The following is a 22,882-nucleotide window of genomic DNA, read 5'->3' on the forward strand; positions in this document are numbered from 1 at the left end:
TAAATAATTCATACTACAAATGTGGAATATTGGCATCTTCTTTAGAACTTAACATTTCTAACTTCTTTGCTATATAAATTGCATTAACTTCCGTAACAATTACTGTTACGGAAGTTAATACACTTCTTTGCTGTACTTTGCTGAGATTGATAGTACGATTCTAGTTCCAGAACAGGTGACATGGCTTTGTCTAATGCTGAAGTCGGCAGAAACGGTGGAAAGAAAGGGAAGAAGGAGAAACAATTAAGCTTTCATGGATAAGGGCAGAGAAAGGAAAACTATTTGCAATGACTCATGAGAAGGGTTATTTAACGATCAAAAATGTGAGCGCAAAGCGCGAGCTAAAACTTGTGTATAGTCTAACCTGAAAACTTGAGATTCTAGCATTTTTTTTTATTTAAACATGATCAGGATGATATCTGAATAAACTATTAATGCGAGTACAAAGTGCTAGCTGATTTTTTAGTATTCTGACTGAAACCTTGACATTCTAAACAGTGTTTGTACCAATTACAAGGATGGGTATCTTAATTGATGCGACTGTAATTTTTTTATGTTTTGATCTGAAAACAATCATTTTTTGAAGTTTTAATTTGAGAACAAGATATATATCCAATAAACAATTATTGAAAAGGTAAAACGCGCGCTTTTTGAGGTTTAGAACCCAAAACGGGACATTCTATTAACTTTTTGTAATCATAAAAAGGATGGGTGTCTTGCTAAGGAACAGATGCGCAGCGAGTGCAAAGCGCGAGCTGAAAATATGTGTCATTCCAATATAAAAACAGACATTTTAAGCACGCTTTCAAATAAAGAGGATATCAATTGAATAAAAAAATAATTTCATGCAATAAAATACAAAAGAACAAGTGGGGGTTACATGTACGTACACCACCAATCAACTCTTTTAATATTCATGAAGATGTGCATAGACCAAACTGTTTCACTAAAATAATGCAAATCTTTAAAATGGCATAACTTCGTTATTCCTTGTTCGATTTTGATCATATATGCAGTATTTTGTTTGTCAGATTATTATCTGTTCAGAACATATTTTTTCAGCCTGAATGACCCCTTTAATGCGCATGAAAATCGCTGAAATATTTGATATAGGTCTACTTACATGAAAACATAGAAAGGGGTATTCAAACACTCAACGTTCGTTGGAATTTATTAACGAAATACGTATTTCGATAATCACACATTTTGGCTATTCATCATTTTTGTAAATCACGAACAGGATGCGTAATATTGTGTATCTCGATGAAACAAAAAAATTAAACTAAAATCGCGATTAGATCATATAGATTCCATTAATAATTTATGGATTTGTGATTTTCTAGCCTCTTGTTTCATTCACCTCACTTTATTATTATTCGTTTCCCCATGACCTTTTTAGATGTTTTTTTTTCTTCTTTTTTTTCTCTCTCTATCTTTTTTGGCTATTGGCAAGCGGCGGGATTCCTCGTAACCCAGAGAACTCATCCTGGTTACGGGACTATACGATTGTTTTATTTTGTTCATTGCCAGAAACTTTTTAAGATGAACTGCAATTCTGTGACCCTGTTATTCAGTTTTCTCATTCTAACTTTGAACAAGAACGACAATAAAATTACAGCTTCCGTTTCCTGTTATGTTTTCACATAGTAGGGGGTGGCAAATTAAGCTATGCGCTCCACATTTATCTTTATTTATTAAAAAATGTAATAAGAATACCTAAATATGGATTTTCCTAAGCCAACAAATAAATATTGCAATTTGTAACTTGATTTAACTTCCGTAACGAAGATTGACAAAGTTAAATGCCATCGAGAGGATTTAATGGTAGACTATCTTTGGATTCCCAACATTGGTCATGCATTGCTTAGGATCTCAGGTTTTGGATGAAACTGATTTTAAGGTTGCCTCATTGAAATTATGAACATTATACTGAACGCAAGATGTGCAATGATTTTTATAGTACTTTTTGTTATATGTTATTTGGTAAAATCCTGCTTCTGAAAAACAATACTGAATATTTTTCCATCTTGAAAACATTTTGGCTTCAGAAATAAAATTGTTGATACCACACTTAAACTAAATTGTGTGCATTTCAATTCCAATCATTTCAAAAGTGATTTAATTGAGTAACATAAGTGGGCAATGCTTACGATTAACCTCCCTAACGTTGATAAACAGTGCCTGAGTTAATCCGGTCAGTACTTCAAATTGACGCAACAGCAACTTGCATCTTTTCTGTTGCCACTTTCTCGTACATGGTACTTTCACAATATGCATCTTTCAACCCATTCTGTAGACTTCACTTTTACGATCTTTTCCCCCATCAATTGATGCATTTTTCTGAGAATGACCCATATGCGTGTTATGGTTCACCTTGGGGGTCTCGCTCAGGTGCATTAACCATGTTAACATGATTTAAAAAAAACACGCGAGCGTCCTGGGGCCCGTTGCAGAAAAGAGTTGTAATCAATCGCAACTCTAAAAATCATGCGCAACTTGATTTTCAACCAATCAACAGCGCGCATTTGGGACTTGCGATTAATTTTTTGGCTTGCGTTTAAACGCAACTCTTTATGCAATGGCCCCCTGATCAGCAATCTCTCAATTAAGCTGCTCTGACGGAGCTTGAAAGATCCAAAGCAAGTGCTTTAAACGCGCAAGCAGAAGCGAAATGCTCGCTTTATGCATATACACTTTTAAGCAATAGCTGAATCTCAATGAAATGATAGCAGTCAGTTAGCGATTGCTTGAACTTACTAGCAAACGCAATTGCTCGCTTATTTTTATGTATAATCAAGCAAAAGCCTAGCAAAAGCAATTGTTACTTTTCATGCATCTGACCCATTGTATCATGGGAGTGGAAAAAAACCCTCATGTTCTTCCTAGTAAGTGTACACCAATGAACATAAAACAAGATAGCTTAATTGTGTGAAAACAGAAAAACCAAAGAAACAGATCAACGAAAGTTTGAGAAAAATCGGATAAATAATGAGAAAGTTATGAGCATTTGAATATTGCGATCACCAATGCTATGGAGATCCTCAAATTGGCAATGCGACAAAGATGTGTGATGTCACTTGTGAACAACTCTCCCCATTACTTTAATATATATTTCACTTACATTGCCTCTTTTATCACATCTATCGGTAGATCACGTGTTCTTTCTATAGGAGGGTATGTAATACATATTTTTAAAGAATACATCATGGATAAAGAGTTTGTATCACCACAAGAAAAAGCAAAAGGAGACATTTTGAGGGTATTTTATAGTCCATCAAAGGGAAAGTTGTTCAATTCTCTTTATTTTCATTTCCATCCAAAACATAATGCAAAGTAATATAAAGCAATACAAATCAAGTACAATTTTACAGAAGGGCATTCTTACTTCGTAAAACAGACAAAAAAACCCATGCAGTATAGTATAGAGCATAAATGGAAATGAGGGGGATCCACTGAAAGCAAAGTTTGTAAAGGGTGGACCCCCTTGGAAATGAAATTATAGTCGACTTATTATATGCGTACATGCATGTATTACATGAAAGAAAAGAGAACAAAAGAAATCATAATGATGCAAACATAATTACTGAACAAATGCAAAGCTTTTCACAAAAAGAGGTTTTCGTTGTCAAGGATATGTTGCGCAAGACAGAGGAAAAAAAACAGAGAGAGTGGATGACAAGACATAGAAGACAAGACAAAACAAGAGACAGGACAGAACAAGACAAGATAACTATTTTTTAAAAACGAGGAAAACTAAGAATGGGAAGGGCTGACCATGAACCAGCTTGATCTGGTGAAATAACAAAAGATGATATAACTGGACAATATCAGATGAAAAAAGATAAAAAAAATAAAAGTGAACAATGTAAGTATTATAATCAAGATAATGAAGTGTTAGTTCCGTTGCGAAAAATTATAGGAATCAAGCAGGATAAGTTTGAGTTTACGTTTGAATGAATTTAAGGAGACACTGTCTTTAACAATATTAGCGAGTGAGTTCCAGAATTTAGGACCGTTGAATGTATTTTTGGCCAGTAAAGTTCTGTTAAGTGGAATGTGAAGTTCGTCAGATCGTCTCGTGGGGTAGTTATGATAAAATTGATTTTTAGGGAACGTGGCATCAAAAATATGGGTAAGTGCATTATTATTATAACTACACATGAAGCACCCTAACTGCCAGTACAGGTCCTTTAATTGACTTTCAACAGTTGACTTTCTAGAAAAAGTGGGTCCGTATGAGAACGGAAACATGTACTATAAATAATAAGAAGTGCTTTCTTTTGCAAAATAAACAATATATCTAATAAATATTGATGGGTATCACCCAAAATGAGAATCCCGTAATTTAAATAAGGCAAGATTAAGGATGAGTAGAGCATGATTATTGATGGGGAGGTGATGCAAAGTTTAGCCTATTAATAATACCTATATTTCGTGAAATTATTTTGGATATATTTTCATTATGATTTTTCCAAGAAAGTTTACTGTCAACTGTTATTCCAAGAAATTTGGTGTAAGGTACCATTTCTAATGGGGTATTATCAAACATAATGTTCATCGGTAACTTGTCTATGGAATTACTAAATAACATGTATTTTGTTTTGTTAAGGTTCAAAGATAATCGATTGGCTCTTATCCATTTAGTAACATTAATAAGTTCAGAATTGATAACATCAACTAAAGTTTGTGGATTCTGATGAGAAAAAACTAAGGTCAAATCATCTGCAAACAAGATAAGGGACAATATTTTGGATTGTCTACAGAAATCATTTATATAAATTGTGAAAAGAAGTGGGCCCAATACGCTACCCTGAGGGACACCACAGTTAACATATTTCAAATTGGAGATGTGATCTTTAACAAACACGTATTGTTGTCTGTTGAATAAGTAGCTCCTTAACCACTCCTGCACATGTGACATCACACCTCCTTGTCGCATTGCCAATGGGAGGATCTCCATAGCATTAGTGATTGCATTATGCAAATGCTCATAAGTTTTTCATTATTTGTCTGATTTTTTTCAAACTTTCTTTGTTCTTATTCCAAAGGTTTCATTCCCCTTTAAGTAAAATAATCACCTTTTCTGAGTTGTTGCATTTTGGGGAAAGAACTACCGCCATGTTAACGGTCTTAAAGCAAATTTATTACGGGAACTTCTTATAAATGAAGCGTAAAAAAATGTACAATAATATGTTATTATGTTTAGATTTAATTGATTTAGTTTAGACTTAATTCAAATATATTCTGCATATATCCATCAAGTCTTAGGATATTGCGTGGCAGTGTTTAATCGAAGTTTATATATTTCAAGCAATTGCTAACTGCCTGGTAGCATTCGCTTGACGATTAAGAAATTGCTAAAAAGCTTACGGAAAGAAATAACGTTTTGCTTGTGGGTTTAAAGTGATGATCCGGGCTGAAAATATTTATATCGTAATATAAAAAGTAGAATTCACTGAGAAAAATGCCGAAAATTTCATCAAATTTGGATAAAAAATAAAGTTATTGAAGTTTAAAGTTTAGCAATATTTTGAGAAAACAGTCGTCATGAATATTCATTAGGTGGGTTGATGAGGTCACATCTCCACTTTGCGTTTTCTTATGTTATTACATAAAATCATAATTTTTCATTATTTCAAACTTGTGTGAATAATATGTCTCGCTCATAATGAAATAAGTTGCAGTAATAAATATCTAATGCACTAAATCAGTTGTCAATCCAATATTTCTAGTTCTTGGAGGAAAAAAAATTAATAAACATAATTACATATGATAGTATACAAGAGAACAAGGGGATGTGACATCAGTTACGCCACTGTCAGTTGCTTTATATATTTTCAACATACAAATCAGAAATACCAAATATATACATACAGTGCGTCCCAGAAAAAACGAAACCGAGATTTAGCGATCATTTATCATTACTTAATCATAAATAAAATAGACAAATTACCTACCAATTTAAAGCTTAGAATCTCCTCTTTCATCTGATATTACTTAGATTATTTTTCATTCACGCATGAGTGAGCAAATACAATTTAAAGAAAGGATATCAAAAAATCATTTGGCGGGGGTATCTGGGTTTCAAAAAGAAAACCACATTTCTGAAAAGTTCAATATCTCCTCTTTAATTTGATACATAAATTACAGAAAATGGTGAAGAAATAACAAAGTTCTGGTCATTTGAAATAAGGCTTGAATTTCAATAATTTCATAAAAATGAAGAGGTTCTCCAGGCTGGCTTTCAAACTCACTCGACACTCTGTTTTGTTGACGATCAGCCATGCATTAAAATCTTTTGTTCACCATGCGAAAGCTTCTGTGGGAAACCGGTGAAATTACGTTTATCTCATGAAATTATGGAAATACAAGCCTTATTTCAAATGACCAGAACTTTTTTATTTCTTTACCATTTTCTGTAATTTAGGTACCAAATTAAAGAGCAGATATTGAACTTTTCAGAAATGTGGTATTCTTTTTGAAACCCAGATACCCCCCGCCAAATGAGTTTTTGGTATCCTTTCTTCAAATTGTTTTTGCTCACTCATGCGTGAATAAGAAATAACCTAAGTAATATCAGATGAAAGAGGAGATTCTAAGCTTTAAATTGGTAGGTCATTTGTCTATTCTATTTATGATTAAGTTATGATAAATGATCGCTAAATCTCGGTTTCGTTTATTCTGGGACGCACTGTATATTAACAAAAAACGAGACAAATTGTGAGGCTACAGATGCAATAGAGTATCATTACTGCAAACGAAATACGATAAATTTCAATAATATTTTCCTGCAATAATGAATGAATGAATGAAGCATGTTTAACAGTATGAATAAGTGAAAACATGCTTATAAAAGATGCAAGGGTGGGTGAATTTAAAGTGATCTGATCTGCATCAGCGCCGTAGGCGCCTTGGCAGTTGATACAAATTAATAGACCAGTTCGTGGTTACTTCAGGGACAATTTTGGTCAAATGACCTTTCATTTCTTTCATTATGATAGGCAGATTTCAAAGCAAGATATTTCGTAGACTTGCCTTACATAGCAGGATTAAGAAATTGAATAGACCAGGGGACTAGAATAGCACACCAATGAACACTTCATGAAGGCATTTGTTGCATTCCTACTTTGAATGCATATCTTAGCATGTTGCACAATGTACTTGGCAAACTGTGAAATACCAGTCGTTCGTGGACGCATTGTTGTTTTTTGTGGATGTAAATGAAAACCACAATTCAAAAGAATATATGAATAATCAAGACATCAAAGTTGGTGCTTATCTCATTAGATTTTAAACCACCATGTCACTTTAGTACAAATGACCTTCCTCTGATCATGCGTAGAATCCTTTGATCATGCGCAGAGTGGAACTACGAACTGGCTAATTAGTTTTGTGCCGTCAATTTTAATTCCCTCGCAACTAAATCCCTAGGCATATCCATCACAACACTTCGCCGGGTCTCGCAAACGTCACAACAGTTTGATAACTTCTCTATTCGCAATCGACTTCGTGTAGTGAGGTTTAGGAGCTGCTCTCTAAAAAATATCGGGTAAAAATCCTCCATGACCGTAATCTATGTGTCTAACCAACATTGGGAATTTCTTTTGGACATTTTAATTAAACCAGTCTGATGAAAATGTTGCTCATTCTAAAGGACAATGTGTTTCCCGCATTGGGGTAAAATATTGCCCCAGATTGGTTGGGCAAATAATTGATTATAATTTTACCCAATATTTTTTACAGTGTGGTTTATCTACGTAGTCTTACAGGCCTCTGGGTTAGTGTTTGACTCTCGGAAATGGTAAGTATCTGTCAAACTGTTCTATAACCATCACTTAATGGTTAGAATCCAAACTTAAATACTTCTTATTCCTTTTGGTTATTGGTTCAAATGATTACCTTGCTCGAGGTATACTTTAGGTTCATTTCAAGCAACTTGATGAAGCTGACGAACCATCGGTAATAAGTTAATTGAATTCAAGTTGATTTTATTACATTTCGTTAAAATAAGAGACACATCCAAATCTATAGATTTGCAGTGGCGTAGCTAGGATTTTTTTCCGGGGGGGGGATGGGCACCATTTTTCCGGTGCGTGTATATGTGTCACAAGGGAGGATCCGACTTTCGCCAGTAGGGGATGGCGCCCGAAATTATCTTCACCTAAATTTTCTCCGCTCAGTCACTTCTTATTGTATAAAACAACATAAACACAAAATAATCTCATATGCCTTATAAAAAGTGAGAGCGCAAAGCGCGAGCGATTTTTATTATACTTTAATGTACTTTATCCTAAAACTTTAACATTCTGGGCAATGTTATGTGTGATCCTGAAGAAGATTCGTATGTTACTAGATGGTTACTGCGAACGCCAAGCGCGAGCAGAAATTTATATTAACTGTTCTAGAATTATCGAAAAGGGACCTGTTAAGGACTGCTTACAGTTACCCACGAAGACGGTATATATTTCAATAATGCCAGCGCGAAGCGCGAGCAATTTTATTTTGACATTCCGACTTAAAAATGTTAATTCCAAGCACTTTTTGTATTAATTAAATGGGATAGGTATGTAACTAAACAATTGATGCGAGCGCGAACCGCGAGAGGAATAAAATTGAGATTTTAGACTTAAAAGCGGACACTCTATTCATATTTTGTAAATCATGAATAGGATATAGTTTATTGAGAATCAATAATAATGCGATCGTGAAGCGTGAGCAGACAATTATTGATATTCTGATGTGAAACTGGATAATTTAAGTACATTTTAAATAAAGAACATGCAGGCTATCGAGCATGTTTTAGATTTAGACCTAGAATCTGGGCATTCTGAATACATTTGTTTAATGGAACATTATTGAATACACGTAGACAATAGGATCTTGGCAAATCAAACAATGTGACCACGCAGCGTGAGCTTAATGCTGATTATGTAGAGCGTAAAACGGACATTTTACAGAGCACTAGATTTGTAAATGAAAAAAAAATTATGAAAGCTCGATGTCTGAGCTAAAATAGGTTTTGTATATTGACTTCAAAAGTTGCTCCATATCAGCCTATTGAGCAAACATATGAATCTCATTGAACAGGCAATTCTGGCGCGAAGCGCAAGCAAACATTTTATATAGTAACATGAAAGATTTTGTTTTTTGTTGCAAGTCCCCCCTCACATTATTTCATTCACTCGTCTTCCTCTTATTTTCCTCTTCTTTTTTCTTCTATCTTTCTTCTTCCTTTTTTATTGTCTGTTTTCTCCCTTTTTATTTTTGCTCTGCCAATTTTTTTTCAGGGGGGGGGGGGGCACGTGCCCCCGCCCCCCCCACGTAACTACGCTACTGTAGATTTGGTAAGCAAGATAAAGTTACAGATAAAATGGTTGGTGTATGAAACCATAGAGGGTTTTAACCAGCAGCACACACAACGAAAATGCGAAATGTATATGATTGCGGGAGTGGTTTACTGTAAGGCATGTTGGGGGTCCTAGAAGGACTAAGAAAGTGGATAGAGGTAAGAGAGTAACCAGGGCCCCGTCTTACAAAGACTTGCAAGTGATCCAATTAACCGTAACTCTATGGAAATCCATCAGTGCCATATTTTTTTCTTCAGGAAATTTGCAAAATATTGATAAAGGAGAACACAACAAATTGTAAAAAAAACAATGAATTAATGGACATACATTCATATATATTTTTTCAAAAACAAACATGCATTATAGATGTTGACATTACTGGCTTTCCATAGTAGTGATTGATCCAATCAACCGTAACTCTATAAAAATCCATCAGTGTCATATTTTTTCTACAAGAAATTTGCAATTAAAAACAACAACAAAGGAGAACACAACAAATTGTCAAAAAACCGATGAATTTATGGACATACAGCATTCATATATACTCAGCAAAAAAGTTCTTGGACACTTATAAAAGTTAAAATATTCCATATAGATATTTGATTAAAGGCAAATTATTGTATGTCAACATGACCAGACAATATTCCTCTTCCAGTATGACATGACATTTTCATGTGAACAGTCATGCATGGGTGGTTAAATGCTTTAAACAATAGCAATGTCAGTAAAAGAAAATTGCAAGAAATGGACCACTCAATTGATAATGATCAAGGCCATCCTGTAGGCTTACATTAAACAATTTCAATAGGTGGTTATCATTCGAATTAAATGCTTAGGGATGCATCATGAGATGCATAATGAGATGGATCATTTGGACACTCACTTTCAAGATGAAGCTTTCCAATCAAGAACGTGTAAGGGCGATAGGAATGCATTCTGGGCAGTCATGTAGACTAGTGGCTCGATATTTCCAAGTTTAACCAACAACAATTCTAAATTTGAACCAGCGGTATTTGGATACTGATGAAGTCAGAGACCGAACTAGGAGTGGTCGACCTAGGGCCACCACCCCTGCAGAAGATAGGAGGTTAAGGATGCTTGCGTTTAGAAGGCGATTTGTCACTGCACCAACTATCGGATCTGAAATTCATTGACTAACTTTGACTTAAAATTCCAGTGGAGTAGTGATGCGTCCAAGTTGGATTACTTTATCTTCTCTTTTATAGTGGTATTCGACATTAAGTTTGCTTTTATCGTTTAATGGATATTTATGTCATATGCCATATAAACTTTCACAACTGAAAGAATGGCTGATAATTTTCTTGCAATATACTTTTACTGACATTGCTTTTGTTAAATGCCTGTAACCAGCCATGCACTGACTAATCCATTCTTGCAATTTTCTTTTACTGACATTGCTATTGTTTAGAGCATATAACCACCCATGCATGACTGCATGAAAATGTCATGTCATACTGGAAGAGGGATATTGTCTGGTCATGATGACATACAATAATTTACCTTTAATCAAATATCTATATGGAATATTTCAACTTTTATAAGTGTCCAAGAACTTTTTTTTGCTGAGTGTATATTTTTTCAAAAACAAACATGCATTATAGATGTTGACATTACTGGCTTTGCATAGTAGTGATTGATCCAATCAACCGTAACTCTATGGAAATCCATCAGTGTCATATTTTTTCTACAGGAAATTTGCAAAGAAAAAAAAACAAAGGAGAACACACCAAATTGTCAAAAAAATTCAATGAATTTATGGATATACATTCATACCTATTTTTTTAAACAAACATGCATTTTTAGATGTTGGCCTTGCTGGCTTTCCATAGTTGCGATTGGTCGGAGCTATCGTGCGCCTCCATCAAGAAATATGATTATTAAGTAGTATATGTGACCTCTGTCCATCTTTATCCAAACAGTTTACGGAGAGAGCCATCGTGATACTTATCCTACTCAACCACCAATTCAAGGGTAAGTTTTATTTCAATCAGTATTCGTTCAGCAATTTATCCCATTTGGGGGAGTGGGCACAAAAACATGTGTTACCACTACCACTGAGGAAAAATCGTAGAAATCCTCCAGGGTATAAACCATTCATTTATTGATGAAGCACAGTTTAAAGCTGCAAAAAGTCACTACATGAAATACATATGTCATCCGATAATTAATTCACCGAAATGTACATTAATGAATATCATTACGTCACATCTAAAGAAAAATTAAATTGTATTATTTTGCTCGACCATTTTGTCCATGTTGGTTGGTTTGGTCACTTTGATGATATCTGATGTTCATTTTTTGTAGTCAAAACGGAATTCCTGGAATGGCGTTTGAGAGAAATAAAAAAAAAGAGAGAAAAAGTGGTGAACATTTAGAAAGAATTCAGGCAAGCAATAAAATCCCTGAGACAAATTGGCAACAGCTAGGTCGGTAATATTATGACAAGAATTACGGACAAATGTTCATCATGCTGAGGACTTTTAGGCTTAATCATCAGGGATATCATGGATATGAGTGAGTTTTTTTAAATGTACATCGCTTAGTAAGTGATCAAAATATAGAGCAAATTGAATAGTTTGATGTTTTCATGAAAAAAAGTTAAGAAAATACATTTAGCACGTGTAGGCCATTTTGTGTATTGGATCAAATTAAAGTGTAAACATTGCTCTACCTCACTATGGACTCACAGATATGGCCATCTCGGAGTCTCCATAGATTTAGTGATTCCAATAATTTCTACGATTATTTGTCTATCTGTTGCCCGAGTTTGTTCAAACTTAAACCCATCCGCATCTGTGATAACATTTTCATATTCAAATTCAAAATTAAATTTAAATTTAAATCCTGTTTGATAGAGTACCGAAGCAATGACGTCAGTTGCGATGGTGTCATGACAGCTTGGTTCTAAACAAATGAACCCGGGGCGCGAATGTCTCTCATCGAAGAAAATGGCTGCTAACGGAATTTCATCGCTTGCAACCTTAGAATGATGGTAATTTTGGCAAATGCAAATGTGTGTGTATAGACGATCGTCAGCTACGACTCTGATCAGAACCATCCAGCTCGTTGTCATGACAGTGACGTCACACTTCGGTACTCAGTTAAAATAATATCAAAAAGTCCGAAAAATTAGTATACAATCGGCTTCATTAGACAATATCAGATGAAATGTATATAAAAAACGCACGGTCTACCACTTGGACAATCATAGAAAATGCACCAACATTATAATGTTTAATGCCCTGTTGACACTTGCACGCATTGTGGTTCCCGCATAGTTTGCGCATGGGCACGCACTCATGCGGGCCAATGCGCGAGCTATGCGTGCCAACTTGCGGATAGGTGCGTGGCAGTGCGTGAAAATGCGTGCCAAAATTTTCAACATGTTGAAAATTGTGGCACGCATTACAAATTCGCGAACTGTTCGTGAACTATGCGCAACCTATGCGCAACCTAGTCGTGCCACTGCCTACCACTTCGTGGCATCGAAATAGAAATTTCGTGGCGCAAAGAATAGTAGGCACACCCCCGGGGTAGTGGCACGCAGTTCACGACTAGTTCACGACAGGGTCGCGCATACTTTGCGCATAGGTCAAGCATACTTCACGCATAGTTCACGAATGATATGCGCAAAATTGTGAGTGCAGACCACGTGATCAGTATGAGTCGTCCTGATCAACGAACGTAGAGGGCGTTAACACAAGAACGTTGAATATTTAAATTTGCGCTAGATACGTCACAGAATAGGGTGTCGAGAATATTTGATGAAAGCACGTCGGGACAGTGCGTGAACACTGCGTGAACACTGGGTGAACTATGCGCGAACTATGCGCAAACAATGTCCAAACATGTCGTGAACTTGTCGGCACATTGCATGAACTGATATAGCCAAGTCGTGCCATTTAGTGTCCCGCATGGGCACGCATCAATGCGGGGCAATGCGGGCACCACAATGCGTGCAAGTGTCAACCGGGCATAACAATTACTCTGGCCCACCACGCATGCACACCTGAAGACCATACCCCCGCCACATCCCATGGTCCCGCAGAGTCAGCACCCCCATCGAAATCCGCCATGCTGCAATCCCCCATCCCCAAAAGGCTCATCGGTTAGACCACAGGTCACAATTCTAATGAGCAATATAGGCCAGACTGATTTTATTTATTTATTCAGTTTTATTTAAAAACAGGGTAGTCCTTTCAGAGCCCAAAGGCCTGCTTTACAAAGGAGCCCTGTATAGATTTACAAAATAATGAAATACAAATAATATAAAGTAAAATACAGTACACAATCAAAATTACATGACATATCAATGATATCACATTAAATGAATCAAAACAAAAATTAAAAACCTAGATTTAAATCAAGACAGTTTAAAAGACGAAACAAAAACATAGAAATAAAGGAAATTACTTTAAAAACGTGTTGACTAAACTTAAACTAATAAAATCAATAAATAAGTTATAAAATTGACAATTTAAAAGACAATGAAAAGTAATAATATAAAATGGCATAAGCAGGTAGCATACAAGTACAAAAGAGATTAAAAGGGTAAAATGAAACAAACAAAAATACACAGAAGTATCACAAATACAAAAAAAAAACAAAAAGACCAACAAAAAAAAGGCACGATAACATTAAAACAAAAAACAAAGTAAATTAACCTCATGGCAAAAGACTATAAATAGGACCAGTACATGCGTTAAAACAATAAAGAGAGTGGCCTGATTTGATTTTTAAACATTTGGAGTGAAGTTGCCGTGCGTATATGAGTCGGTAGATTATTATAGATATTTGGAGCGATGTAAGAAAAAGATCTCTTTTTAAATTCAGTCCTAGGTTTCGGAATAAATAAAGGACTTAGGGTAGAATGACGAGTAACATAAAAGAGTGGTCGGTTACAGGCAAAAGGTTCTAAATAATGTGGGGCTAGATTATTGAGTATTTTGAATACGAAAATAGAGTAGTGGTAATTGATGCGAGTTTCAATACTTTGCCATTGAAGATTGTTTAAAAGGATATCCTTTGGGGTACGATAGTCTGCACTGAGGACTAATCTAGCATATCTGTTTTGTGTCCTCTGTAATTTGAGCAAATCTTTCTTTTTACACTTACCCCAAACAACCGAACAATAATCTATATGTGGGAGAACAAGAGCGTGGTAAAGGTGCTTGAGAATGCGTCTATTCAAGTAACATTTAATCCTTCTAATGCATGCAATAGCCCGGTTGATTCTATTAGTTAGATTAAAGATGTGCGGTGTCCAACTTAGACTTTGGTCAAGGGTTACCCCTAAATATTTAATATCAGAAACATTCTCAAGGTATTCTCTTCCGTGAAAGATGTTCATACTTAGATTCTTAGTTTTATATTTCGTCCCAAAAACCATCACTTTGGTTTTCTTTGCATTGATTTCCATATTATTTATTTTAAACCATTTGCACAGTAAATCATAATGTTTTTGTAATTTTTTCTGAGTGCTTTTTGAATTATTTCCTTTACAAAACAGAGCCGTGTCGTCAGCGTAAAGTGCAATTTTGATTTGATTACTAAATTTCAAGTTACAAATATCATTTAGAAATAAACAAAACATCAGGGGGCCCAAAATTGACCCTTGCGGCACACCTGAATAGATCTGTAAAAAATCACTCTGGACGCCTTGAAACGAGACACACTGCTGTCTATCTGTTAGGTATGATGAGAACCAGTCTAATTCGACCGATGTTATACCATAATATGGCATTTTTGATAACAATATTTCGTGAGATATTACGTCGAAGGCTTTTTTCAGATCAAGGAATATCGCACCTGTTATTAAGCCACAATCAATATTATTTAACAGGTAGTCAGTTATTTCAATTAAACAAGTTGCGGTTGAGTGCTTGGGCCGGAAACCTGATTGGCGCTGTGACAGCAGTTTGTATTCTTGTAAATAATCGTAAAGTTGGGCATGCACTGCCTTTTCAAGTATTTTTGATAGACATGACAACAATGAGATTGGTCTATAATTGCCGATGTCACTTGACTCACCATTCTTCGGTACTGGGATAATCTTTGCTCTTTTGAAATCACTTGGGAAGCATCCAGAGCTTAAAGATTTGTTAAATATTATTGAAAGTGGTTCAGCTATAAAAGGGGCTGCGATTTTCAATAATCTTGGATGTAAATCATCCAGACCAACAGCTTTGTTTACATCGATTTTCTTAAGTTCCTTCATTACAAATTCCGGGTCTATATTTTTAAACTTGAATTTTGAAACGACTTTTGATAATGTATTCATTGAATTAAAATTTTGATTGTCTGGCGGGTTCTTGCTTTTACCAACATTAACAAAAAATTCGTTGAATGACTTTGCGATTTCTTGCTTGTCAGATGTCGTGTGAGTACCAGTATTTATATTGGGGTTGACTGAACCTTTTTTCTTGGGCAACAAATTTTTCAGTATTTTCCAAGAATGTTGTAATTTGTTTTGACACTTTTGGATTTTGTTGCGATAAAATTCCCTTTTCAACTTCTTGTTTAAAATATTCACTTTATTTCGGAAATACTTATATTTTCCCCAAAGGTCATTGATTTCCTGACCTGTTTTTATTGATTTCTTCAGTTTGTCAAACTTTCTTTTGTAATAATCATGGTCTCTCGATAGAGCCAGGTATTCAGTTGTAATCCAGGGAGACCCACCCAATTTCTTTCTTACTGTTATATGGGGGGCGTGTTTATCAGCTAATACCTTAAAAGCTTCAATGAATTTCCCCCAATTATAATCGACGTCCACTTCTGACGACAATAGGTCACTCCATCGAATATTAGCAAGGTCATCGACAAAGTCATCCTCGACAAAGTTTCTAAACGATCTAAATGTAAAGATTTCAGGCTTAGCTTTTGGTCTATTGTAACCAAGGATCAAATATACTAGGGAGTGGTCACTAAGTCCGCATGAGATTGTTCCAGATCGCTTAACACTTGTTACCATTGAACTAGAAACACAAATAATATCGATCAAGGTACTGCTACAAGGAGTTATTCTTGTTGGTTCTTGTATAAGCTGTGTTAATTGAAAGGTGGAACAGAGTTCATGGACCTTATCTGAAAGGCTATTTTTGGTGAACATGTTGGAGTTAGAATCACCTAGAATAATGACGTTATTCGTAAAAGAAAATACTTGTTCCAAACTTGCTTCTAGGTTTTCAAAGAATGATAAAGAGCAATCCGGTTTGCGATATACTACACATAAGAAAAATGGAAGCCGATATCGAATTTTCAATTCGAACCACATTATTTCCAAATCATCTTTTTCAAAATCACGTCTTCTAACATATTCTACATTATTTTTTATATAACATCCAACTCCACCACCGTGGACATTACGATCTCTCCTTTCAAAAATATAACCTGGAATGTCTAATATATTTGAGGTAAATGTATCGTCTACCCATGTCTCAGACATAGTGAATAAATCGACTGAATTGTTATTCATGAAATATTCGATTTCTTCCTTTTTCTTACGTAAACTTCTGACGTTTAGATGGGATATTGACAATCCTTTATCATAAATACAAAAATCATTATCTTCGTTATTAGATAGGTTGTCGAGTTCCGAAAATAACTCATCCACGGTATCTGGTTCGCAATCAACATCAAAAAAGGGCAATTCTTGAAGAATACAAATAGGACAACTCCAATTTTCAAAAAGTTCTTTTCCATCATTGTATACAGATTGGGGTACATTGGCGCACGTAATGTGAACCCAATTTTTACAGTTTGGACAGAGAAGGGCCCTCTGGTTGCATTTTACTGGCTTCTTGCAACATACACACGCATACTTAATTGTCATGGAACAAATAACACCAGATATACTATGAAACAAGAAGGTGCATGAATAACGAAAAAATGAGCGTCGTTAACCAAAATCACATAAAACAAATTAACATGAACTTTAAATAAAGAAAACAACAACATTCAACAAAGACAAAGCTATTTGACGATAAAACACCACAATTTACCTCTAGCTTTGACAGTCTGTATAGAGTTCGAGTGTTCAGTTTACTTTGGACAGGTCCTTTTCACTGGCAATCGACACCTTTTCGCCGTTTGGTTTTTTGACAATTATTTTACCATCTTGCGTCCAGAGTTTGTAGTCATTGCTTCTGAGACTTTTCTTGACTTTCCAATATAGTTTATTCCGCTTCTGTGTTAGGCTTTCATTGATATAAATATGCTTTGACTTACTCGATGACTTTCGCAGGTTGAATCTAGCCTTGTAGATGGAGTCTCTCTTCCGATAATTCGTGAATTTTACGATGACGTCCCGATGATGTTTGCGAGTTTTTTGTCCTTTGTTGTTTATGTTCCCGAGTCGGTGGCATCTGTCGACGTCGCTTTCGTTGATGGTTACACCGAGGTCCTCTTTACATATGTTCACTATTTTCCTCTCCACGTCCTCATCTTGCGTCTCGTTGATACCAGCAAAGATTAGGCAGTTTCTTCGAGAGTACTGCTCTGCGTCGTCCATGGCGTCCTCGACGACATCTACACGTTTTTCAAGCAACGCCATTTTGTCGTTGGCGTTGTCAATGTCAAATTTCAACGAGTCTCTTACTTCCGATCTCAGAGATTCACATATCTCATCTAGCAGCTTTGTCTTGATAGCCGAAACCAGCTTAGATATAAAATTCTCATTGGTGAGTAGTTTATCGATGGCTGCTTGGATAGCATCGGATAGTGTGGAGTCGTCGCCGTCAGTGTCGTCATTTTGGGCAGCAGAGTTGTCAGCGGGAGAGGGACGCTTGGGCTTAGGGGAGTTGTCGGCCAACGATCCCCCCTTTCCTCGTCTTGGTCTATCGGGTCCACCCATAATGGTCAAGATTATCTGGACAATTGTTAATTGTATGCTTGGCGGAGCCTTCGTCACACACGTCCGTTCATCCCGATAACGATAACGAGCAAAATCTCGTGGCTAAATTTTCCTCCCTAAAAAATTTCGTGAATTATGAGATTTTTTTTCTTTCTCTAAGATATTACCTACTTGTTATTTAATTCTCAAGTCAAATCAAATATGATTTAAGCAATTTTTTTAGCCGAGGAGAGAATGATTACCTTACAAAACAATAATTAACGCGAGCGCCCGACGCGAGTATTTTTTTTGTTGTAATATTCCAACCTGAAAACTGGACATTCTTAGTGTTTTAGTAACCATGAACAGGATGAGTACTTACTAAACAATAATTGATGGGAGCGCGAAGGTCAAGCCAATTTTTTTCTCCTAATCTGAACTGTATTATGTTTTATTTCAAAATGAATATTTCGTTTTGAAAAAGGGCACATTACACTTTGAAAAATAGGCATTTCCCATTTTGAAAAAGAGTATTTATTTCCTACGGGGGATTTTTGGCGGGCACGTGCCCCCATCCCCCCCCCCATTTCTGCCGCCCCTGGTTATTTTTTATGATTATTATCAGTGAATTAGTAGCAGTAGAAGTATTAAGCCCCAGTCACATATAGACCCCGGACCATCCCGCATCTGATCTGGGTTGGTCCGGGGAGAGCTCCGTGTTGGCGCCTTAGGCATCCTTGGAGGTCCATTGTTGTTCGTGTCGGTACACCAGCCCGAAATCTGTAATATGTCCACACTTGTACAGAGATGTATTGAAACAACGCCAGTTTTGAATCAAACCGATGCTGTTTTAATACTAATTGGTGTTGTATAAACACCTATCTGGTGTTAGACCAAAACGATACTGATGTTGTTTAACACTTCTCTGGTGTGGAAATACAGACATATATAGATTCGGGGCTGGTGTTAAATCACCACCAGAGTTTTTGCAGTGTGATTGATCGTTCCATTCACTTTCACGTTCACGTTTCTTCGTTCAGTTCAGCTGTTTGGCAATATTATAGGGCAATATGTTCCATTTCTCAGTGAACGGACACGTTGGCTCAGTGGTAGAGCGCCAGTCTCATGAACGGAAGGTCGTGGGCTCGATCCCCGGCCGAGTCATACCAAAGGCTTCTGAAATTCTGCCTTCTTGATAGGGGGGGGGGTCACTGCCATTGAAGAGTGGACAACGTGCGCGACCCCCCCCCAAAAAAAAGCAGGAAGGCGGTCTTTTTCTTTCGCGGGTACACTGTTAAAAACCCCCCAGATTTTCAGAAAAAAAAGAAGATTATGCAAAAAGTGATATAAGAATCATTGTGTAAAATCATAAAACATGAATTTTTCCGCAATTTAAAGAACGGGTTTGTTTAAAAAGGGGAAAGGGTGTTTTATTTAAGGAAATTTGTAAGGTTCCAAACACCTTACCCATTTCCAGTAATTTTACATGATATAATAAGTATAATAAGATATAGTAAGATTACAGGTGTTGTTTAACACTTCTCTGATTGGACATATATAGATTCCAGGCTGGTGTAAATCAACACACCAGAGTTTTTGCAGTGTACCATATACCTATTACATGCCACTTCCTTTTTTTCTGATCTATTTGTACCAAGACGTTTATGGTGCCGGAACATGTGCCGATATTCCTCAGGATGTCTGTCCTTATGGAGTTTCTGAGTATACCGGTGAATGGGTGAAATATGTTCCCAAGTACCTAACACGTGATCACCCCGAGTACGACGTCAGAACACCACCGGAAGCACGTGACAAGGTTAACTTGTACTGCGCCCATCCAGGTATAAATCTATGAAATTTGTATCCGAACGTGGTAGATATAGAATAATACCTATTATGCTTGCAAGCTTTCAAAAATTTCTGGCTAGATTATGAGCCTTTTCTGAACGTTTTAGGGCAAATTAGCGAAGAAGAAAGGAAAAACATTCAACTGTTTCATTCCCATAGAATTATTGTGAAAAATACAGTCGTAGGTGTGCGTGTTATCTCGAAAAACCCTTTTGATAGCTGTGCACGAAAGTGGGGGAGGGATCGCTATGGACATGGGCATGATCTGCGTCGTAACACAAAATTGAAATTGTAACGATAAGTCGGTTTACAATGTACAGTATTTACGAAACGCAATTTGTTTTTACAGCTTGTTACTCCAATCCATGTCTTCATGGAGGAAGCTGCATGGAAGAACTTGACGGGTTCAGTTGCTCCTGTCCTGGGATCTATTCCGGAATTCAGTGTGAACAACATGGTACGTTTTTGATTGAAAATAGCTGATTTAAGAGTAGCCAGAATTAAAGGGGTATTCAGAAAAATAATGAAGGAAAATGGGGAATTCATTGTGAACAACATGATAAGTTTCGAAATATTAATCACGAAATGACCAGTCGCTATCACGAGAAATTCGGCAGTGTATCCCTTTCATGAATATTGAGAAGTTTAAAGATTAGTAAATTCTTTGTTCACGTGATTAAAATATATAGGGCCTACACTCTTTGATTAGACTACTAAACAGCGCATGCCGAATGAAACATTAAGCGTCTGCAATATTTTGTTGATATCAACATACTTCCCACATAGGTATGTTTCAAAACCGAGGGCAATGTTAGTATGATAATGCTAAGCATTATTCATGTTGACAAGACCGCGTTGAAATAATGGCGCGGACAATGGTCACAGTATCCTTTTACACTGCAAAAACTCCGGTGTTGATTTAACACCAGCCCGGAATCTTTATATTTCCACACCAAAGAAGTATTGAAACAACACTTGTTTGGAATCAAACCGATGCTGTTGTAATACTATTTGGTGTTGTATAAACACAACTCTGGTGCTAGACCAAAACGAAACTGGCGTTGTTTAACACTTCTCCGGTGTGGACATATATAGATTCCGGGATGGTGTTAAATCAACACCTTAATTTTTTCAGTGTATAAAGAACTATTTACAAGCAATATTTCATAATTTATTATTTATGATTATTTACAAGCAGTTTTTATAACAAATTTTATATTTACGATACATGTTTTTTACAACTCTCTTTGTGTGTGTTTACAGCATGTGACTCCAATCCCTGTCTTAATGGAGGGACATGTGTGGAGGAGCTTCATGGGTATAATTGTTCCTGTCATGGAGGCTATGTGGGAATTCACTGTGAGAAGCCTGGTGAGTTTTTTGGGGGGTGTTTTTGTTTTATAAAAGATAATGTAATAACGGTAGAACAGTGAGGATACGGGCTTTTTGCAAGGGGCACATGCTCCATCTACTGAATATTTCAAGAATCATTCGTTCAAAATAATTGCTAACAGTACAAAAACTCCGGTGTTGATTTAACACCAGCCCGGAATATCATGTCCACACCAAAGAAGTATTGAAACAACACCAGTTTGGAATCAAACCGATGCTGTTTTAATACTTATTAATACTGTTTCGTTCCCATAGAATTATTGTGAAAAATACGGTCGTTATCTAGAAAACCCCTTTTGATAGTTGTGCATGAAAGTGGGGGAAGGATCGCTATGGACATGGGCATGATGGAACAATAGATGTTCCCCATCCCCATGAACAAAGGAAAATCCTCTGGGCTTAAGGCCACATGTATGCAAATAATAACAATAAAAAAACACTCAGATGGAATTTTTAAGTAGTTTATCGACAAATAAGTTTAAACCAAATGGCCCGTAATCTCAAAAGAGGTTTCAATTGTACCATGGTACAAAAACATGTAGTATGCAGATTTATTTCGTTAACGCGCTTCATTTTAAACGCACTTGGCCAAACGTGCATTTAATTGGATTTAACTTTGTGTACGCGATGACATTTAAGCGTAATTATGTTCAATATTTCATAATTTATTATTTATGATTATTTACAAGCAATTTTTATAACAAATTTTACTTTCACGATACATGTTTTTTACAACTCTTTTGTGTGTGTTTCCAGCATGTGACTCCAATCCTTGTCTTCATGGAGGGACCTGTGTGGAGGAGCTTGGTGGGTATAATTGTTCCTGTCATGGAGGCTATGTGGGAATTCACTGTGAGAAGCCTGGTGAGTTTTTTGGGGGGTGTTTTTGTTTTATAAAAGATAATGTAATAACGGTAGAACAGTGGAGGATACAGGCAGTGTGCAAGGGGCCCACGATCTATCTACTGAATATTTCAAGAATCATTCATTCAAAATAATTGCTAACACTGCAAAAGCTCTGGTGTTGATTTAACACCAGCCCGGAATCTATATATCTATATATTTTTGGTCTAACACCAGACAGGTGTTTGTACAACACCAATTAGTATTAAAACAGCATCGGTTTGATTCCAAACTGGTGTTGTTTCAATACTTCTCTGGTGTGGAAATATATAGATTCCGGGCTGTTGTATCAACACGAACCACCATGTACCTCCAAGGATGCCGAAGGCGCCAACACGGATCTCTCCCCATACCAACCCGGATCAGATCCGGGATGGTCCGGGGTCTATATGTGACTCCCGGGGGAGGGGCCACTTACATTGGCGAGTGGATACCATGCGCGACCAAAAAAAAACACGTAAAAAGGATGTCTTTTACACGATAGGGCACGTTACGTACCTAACGTGATAAGGGTGTCAAAAACACAAAAAAAATGAAA

General features: G+C 36.3%; 2 protein-coding genes across 10 annotated transcripts in view; one reads left to right on the plus strand and one right to left on the minus strand.

Moving 5' to 3' along the window:
• Positions 1–7,412: 7,412 nt before the first annotated feature.
• Positions 7,413–22,882, plus strand: part of LOC121417324 (fibropellin-1-like) — a 37,599-nt gene continuing 22,129 nt past the window's right edge. For 2 of the 9 annotated variants that reach the window (XM_041610987.1, XM_041610991.1), the window contains exons 1-7: positions 7,414–7,549; positions 7,744–7,801; positions 11,288–11,339; positions 19,860–20,042; positions 20,399–20,506; positions 21,313–21,420; positions 22,198–22,305. In XM_041610987.1, the coding sequence (XP_041466921.1) occupies positions 7,799–7,801; positions 11,288–11,339; positions 19,860–20,042; positions 20,399–20,506; positions 21,313–21,420; positions 22,198–22,305 (562 nt within the window). In that variant the 5' untranslated portion in view covers positions 7,414–7,549; positions 7,744–7,798. Of the gene's footprint in view, positions 7,550–7,743; positions 7,802–11,287; positions 11,340–19,859; positions 20,043–20,398; positions 20,507–21,312; positions 21,421–22,197; positions 22,306–22,882 lie in introns of all 9 variants that reach the window. The other 7 variants (XM_041610992.1, XM_041610985.1, XM_041610986.1 and 4 more) reach the window with 7 other exon arrangements.
• Positions 11,600–18,298, minus strand: LOC121417325. The gene is made up of 2 exons (XM_041610995.1): positions 17,372–18,298; positions 11,600–11,686 (listed from the first exon to the last, which is right to left on the minus strand). Exon 1 carries the CDS (start codon positions 18,220–18,222, stop codon positions 17,407–17,409), a length of 816 nt encoding a protein of 271 aa, XP_041466929.1. The 5' UTR covers positions 18,223–18,298; the 3' UTR covers positions 11,600–11,686; positions 17,372–17,406.

Source organism: Lytechinus variegatus, chromosome 6 (assembly GCF_018143015.1).
Source record: "Lytechinus variegatus isolate NC3 chromosome 6, Lvar_3.0, whole genome shotgun sequence".
Lineage (NCBI taxonomy): Eukaryota > Metazoa > Echinodermata > Echinoidea > Temnopleuroida > Toxopneustidae > Lytechinus > Lytechinus variegatus.

Excerpts from the sequence above, each read along its gene's own strand:
- LOC121417325 (XM_041610995.1), bottom strand. The coding sequence starts at position 18,222 with ATGGGTGGACCCGATAGACCAAGACGAGGAAAGGGGGGATCGTTGGCC.